Below are 6,000 nucleotides of genomic sequence, written 5' to 3' on the forward strand. Positions count from 1 at the left end.
AAATAATGTTGATGCTATGTATGATCTTGTTTTTCTTAAAGGGCAGAAAATATGAGCAGACGCTTGGCTGGCTGAGTTGCCCCATGCCCTGAGACAGCAGCTTACCACAACCTGCTGAGAATTTAAAAACACTCTGTGCTTCTGTGTCTGAGAGGACTAATATTGTTTTTCTTTAGTTGTACATTATAGTAAAGAACTAATTATCCAGTTATCCTAAGTTATCAAATGATATGAAATGTCATCTTAAAACAGAAACAATCCAGTAAAAGTGAAATGGTTTCAAAATAAAATCTATCAGTGCAGATAAAGTGTCATAGTTTAACAGCAGGTGTAATATAGATACCTACAAGTACAGTGATGATACAGATTTAACAGTAAATGATGGCATGCTATTTTATTCAAAACAGAAGATGTTCATAAAAATAGGTTATTGCAAAAAAAGAATGATTGAAACAAAAACAGAAACATTTTGTCTTGATGAGCAAAATAACAAACCTTTTTCTTATATCACTGTTCCAAACCTTTTCCCCCAAAGCCCCCTGCTTGTATCTAGGGGAAGCTCATCCTCCCAAAGAACTACATGAAAAGGCGTCACATTGTTGTCGCAAAAAAACTCAACTTTAATAATTTTGAATGATAAGATCCTTACAGAGGGAATGAGCGGTAGAACATAAAAATGTATTCTGGGATATTAAAAAATAGTTGAGCTGTTGCTTTAATTACTGTTTGGAAGATGGTGCTATGTAGTGAGTGCACTTCTATAATAAATGCATTGAGAGTATATGATTATTGCCAGCAACAGCACCACTGTCTGTGTTTGAAAATGCTTTGAAATTGATGATAGAACTCCTGTTAATGATATTTGGCTAATTTGGCAAATGATAAACGCCCTCACATCAGGGTGGGAAATTAGCACTCTCCACCAGCCCAATGTGGGGTATTTTTGAGCAGTGTCTGGTAAATTTGCTCAACCTACCAGCCACCAGAGCAGGTAAATTAACACAACAGACTGATTTTTGTAAACAGCATAAATTAAGTCCTGGTTTAATCACTAATTGACCAAAGAACCCTGCTTCCTCTTCCCCGTGTAAGAGCTGCTTTCAAAAGTTTACAGTCGTCTCTGTGCTGGGATGGTTTCACTCTGTTTCCTTTGAGTAGCGCTGCAAATGTTCTACCCGTTACAGCTTCTCTTAAGTCCAACATAGATAAGCAAGGCCTAAATTCTTGAGTGACATTGCAGAAATTGTGTGCAAAAAAATAAATAATTGCAATTCCGACCCTCACAATGCACTGAAATGTGGCATGAATTTCCTGTGCCCCCATATGCCATGCAGCAAACATTTGCACAATCAAGTGAGGGAGATTTAATGGAAACCGTGGTTTAAAATGAGAGAGAACACATTCACACTTTCCAGCATAACCTTAATGATCGTGATTACTCTCCTAATATGAGCTCATAACAAACAGGTTATCTTGCCTCTCTTTTTAGCCTCATTTGCAGTTAAATCTGAATTTCTATGACCTGGCTGCAATGGAGACTTAAAATGAAATGAACAAAATAGGGCACATGCCAGTGAATACTATCATTATTGATTTTTACACTACACCTCATTTCATTATGCTGCTTGTTAAAATAAAGTGGCTGGTAAAAATGTGTCTGGTAGATTTTTGAATCCACCGGCCAAAGAGACAAGGAGGTGAATAAGTTTATTTCCAGCCTTGGCTCATATATACCAGTGCATTTATACTTATGCGCCATGGCACCATGATATGGTTGAAGCCAGCCACTGATGAACCTGCAACAGTGGCTGTAATGCCTACTCTAAAGACAATGCGAGTTTAAAAACACAGTGATGAGAAATGATTAAGGTTATCAGTAACCCTGTGTGCTGTGTTTAAACTTATCTGTATGCCTTTTTATGTGAAATGTAGATTAAGTTTATTGGTGGTTATTTTAGGCACTTAAGTAGTCTGTAATGTTTTTATAAGCTTCCTGTGACGTAAAACAGCGGCTGGATGTAGCTCGCCACTGAAGCACAACAGAATAGATAACAGTAACGGCCTTTCTTCATGTGTTCAAAGCACATGGAACATTACCTCACATCCCCAGATCCTATATGATAATAGCTGATTATCATTTCTCATACTAAATCAGGGAGGAGGGGAGGGAAGAGAGAGGAAAAGAGTTCATGTCTGTACTAGACAGTGAGAAAAAGAAGAGGAACTTCTGTTGCTCCTCTGTCCTGATAAGTAGGGGTGGACTGGCAATCTGGCATTTTCCCAGTTGGCCGATGCAAATGGGGCCAGTATGAGCTATTATTTTAATTTATTTGCCAAGCGCTGGCCTATAGAGCAGAGGCAGCAGCCCATGGTTGTTTTCTTTATAATGACAGTTTGCTGGCCCAATCATGTCTCCTAAAGATCCGTTTAGCCCCCTCCCCTCCCCACTCTGTCCCAGCTTACAAAGTGAAACTAAAGTGTCTGGTGGAAACGAAACTTAAGCTCAAAAATAATTGATTGGATATGTAAATAAATGTTAAAATTTAAAAAAAAATCGGCTGGTCAAGATGTGGAAACTTGTAAAGACCCTACAGTCCATACGGTAGAAACTCTGCTTCGGCTACATGTGAAGGAGAGGCAGGTGTGTGTCAGGTAGATTATAAGCATAAGAATGAAGTACAGGGTGATTGGATGACTTTCAAAGCATGGAAGTTTATTAGAATGTGCATCATTTATTTGCAAAATCACGTTGCTCCTGATGTGCATGGAAAGGCGCAACAAAAGTCGCCTCTGGCACTGACCTCTAAACTAAACTATGTAATAGTTTGGTGACTTTTTAGTAGCTCTATGTAATCAGGGGGGACAAAGGAATGTGTGTAACATTATGTGTTATTTTGACCCGCTGTGAGGGGCTGGTCCAAGCAAAATATCCCAGGGTGGAATTTTCTCCCCAGTCCAGCCCTGCTGATGAAGCTCATTTTACTTGGCTATCAAAACAACTCTTCAACTATAAATCACTTCCACCGATCCTGTAAACCTCACCTCTTAAATGTTATTTTTAGACTCAAAGCATTTTTATAAGCATTTAATGAAATGCTGGTGGAGACACATGCTTTGCTAACTGTGCTTGTGCACACATGCCGACAGGTGCCTGTAAATTGTGTTTTTTTTAACACCTGCTGGTAATACCATACACCCTGGTAAAATTTGGGCAGGATATGGTGGTATTAAAAAATAAATACCACCCAATCCTACATTACAGAAAAGGCCCAGACACCCTCACAAGACCCTTCTTTAAACAAATGTTATGATTTTTGTCATTATGTGCCAATCTAATTTTGACAAGACCTCATACAGTGACTGCCCAGCCTTACTCTTCCCCCACATTTCCTCTCTTTAATCAGCTGTCCCGTCCAAATTAAAGCAAAAGGACAACAAAAAAACTTCAAAGGGAAAAAACATCAGAATTTTCAAGATTAGTCATTTTTCTGTTTTAAAACTCAATAGTATTGTTTTTATTTTCAGGTGGTGGTCCTGGCCGACCCCAGCGCTCCATCATCCTCCTCCCCTAACAGCTCTGTGAGTCTCACCAACATCACCGTCACTCCCATCACAAGCCATGCCCCGGCACAGTTCACCAGCTTGCAGCCTGTCGCTGTAGGTCACCTGACCGCCAGCGACCGCCCCCTCACTCTGGACAACTCCATCCTCACCGTCACCTTCGACACAGTCAGCGGCTCGGCCATGCTCCACAACCGACCCGCCGAGCTCATCCCAGAGACAGTGGGACCGGGCGGAGCGGCCACGCAGCAGTCTGTCGCCCACTTCATCAACGTCACCACGCTGGTGAACCCTATGAGCCATCAGCTGGAGGCGCCCACGCTGGCCTGGAGGCCCGTTCCCACTGCTGAGGGGAGCCAAGTGACCCCTGTCCTGGAGGCTGCTCATGTGGAGGGTCAGGAGGGCCAGAGTCAGGGGCCAGAGCCAGGCCGGTCTGTCCAGAGCCAACCACCCGCCGCGCAGCAGCAGAGTGGGTCAGCCCAGCAGATGTTCAGCTACTGACGCAGAGAGCAGAGGTGCAGGTCACCTCAAACAAAGACACTGTAACATAGTAGAGTAGATTTTTTACTGTAAAACTCCACCATCACACAGATGCCTCTTAAGTCCATGAAGAGAATGAAACTGACTTTTCCTTTTTATACGGAAAAAAAACAAAAGTGGCTGTCATGAAATTAAAAAATCTGCCTAAACCTTCTCCTCTGGAAGATTTCCATTTGAAACCAAAGCTACATGACGAACATTAAAATGCCTTATCAGCCTTTTCAACCTGCATGTTTTCAACATAAATCTGCTGCTTCAAACATGAAATATGAAAACCTGAAAAATCAAGTGAAGAAACATTGGACTATTCCTTTAAAGTGTCTCGCCTATGAAATGTTATTTTTAAATGCTGTAATTATTGTTGTTCAACTGTCTGGAAATACTGGAAACTTTTTTACTGTTATTTTTAAACAAGTACCTTTTTAAATCGCCTCGTGTTTTCATTTATCTCTGTCTAGTGTGGTCAAACAGAGCTGAGTGTTCTCCAAAGGGTTAAAATGTTTCAGGTATGTGGCATTTAAATCATTATTTCCCACCCTAAGACAGCTTTATCTTCAAGATAGAACAACATGACTTTTTCATTACATGAAATCTGCTTCAGTTAGATATCATTATAATTCTCTGATCTCAGTCTTTTTTCTCTCCAAAACTTTAAATATTTATATGCAATGTTTACTATTTCCACTGCTATAGAGTTTTATATTTTGTTTTTGAGTGCCTTCAAGCAGGGTTCACTTACAGAGCAACTCTAAAAGCTGCTAGCACTGTAAACATTTACACCAAACTTCACAGCTTTATTCTTATAATCCTCATCTAGTTTTGGGTACATTTAATCCTAAATCCTTAGTTTGCTTCTTTAAGCCCCACACTAAAGAGACCAATGGACAAAAATACCAAACAATAGCTACAGTAAGACCTGAATAAACTGAAGCAGATTAAAGTCATGGAGACAAATGCAAAATGATAAGTATTTTTTCCTGTTGTAGCATTACAAAGAAGCCTAGAAAGTGTTATAAACAGTAAGACTGGAGGATTTACATATCTTGTTAAAGTAGCACAATGTTTATTTTTATCTTAAAAAAAATCTGCAGCACTTTAAAGTGTTAAAAAGAAAAACCGTTGAATTAGGACCTCATAATTTCCATGATTGGTGCCCTGGGGAGTTCAAGCACAGCTGTAAATCAGGCACAGTAACCCAGCCATGACCTTAATATGGACCCAAATATATTCAGTAGTTCCTAACCGACTGGTAATACACAGTAAAGTTATTTTTTTTTGTTTGTTTGTTTGTTTTTTTAGAAGAAGTCACATAGTCCTCACGATACCAGAATTATAAACTTTGATATGGTTCTTCTTAGGGCTGGGCTTTTAATTGCAAATTACATTAAATTGCAATATGGTCTGCTGTTATTTTCAAATCACAGAGGGTGCAATATTTCTTTCACCTGAAATTTGTGTTGAAATACCAGTTTAAAACTTTTTTTGCAGCACAGATGTTATATATTACATATCATGCAATCATTCTAGTGACATATTTTTTGAAATAGTGCACAAAAAAAATCCTATTTTCTTCTTCTTCTTCTTCTTCTTTTTTAGGTTTTCTTGTTAAATATGAGAATTATAATAAAAAAAAATTACCATTACCATTAATACAACAGTTCATATCCAATTTGCAAAATGAGCCAGATCATCACAATTAGGTAGATAATTTTTTCAAAATTGTCCAGCCCTTGTTTAATCTAATATTGTGTTGGTTATAGTTTAGAACTTTTGTTTGTTTTTATAGAAAATAAATGAGATTACAAACTTAAGGAATAATTGCATATTAAATAGCGATATTGGGTAAAAAAAAAAAATCACAATTATATTATTTTCCCAAATTGTTCAGCCCCAGTTCTT

General features: G+C 38.7%; 1 protein-coding gene across 1 annotated transcript in view; it reads left to right on the plus strand.

Annotated features, from left to right (window-relative positions):
• Positions 1 to 4,522, plus strand: part of prdm15 (PR domain containing 15) — a 34,225-nt gene extending 29,703 nt beyond the window's left edge. Inside the window, exon 24 of the mRNA XM_041802269.1 lies at positions 3,526 to 4,522. Within this exon, the coding sequence (XP_041658203.1) occupies positions 3,526 to 4,062 (537 nt within the window). The 3' untranslated portion in view covers positions 4,063 to 4,522. The remainder of the gene's footprint in view (positions 1 to 3,525) is intronic.
• Positions 4,523 to 6,000: the final 1,478 nt, after the last annotated feature.

Source organism: Cheilinus undulatus, linkage group 12, assembly GCF_018320785.1.
Source record: "Cheilinus undulatus linkage group 12, ASM1832078v1, whole genome shotgun sequence".
In the NCBI taxonomy this organism is placed as follows: domain Eukaryota; kingdom Metazoa; phylum Chordata; class Actinopteri; order Labriformes; family Labridae; genus Cheilinus; species Cheilinus undulatus.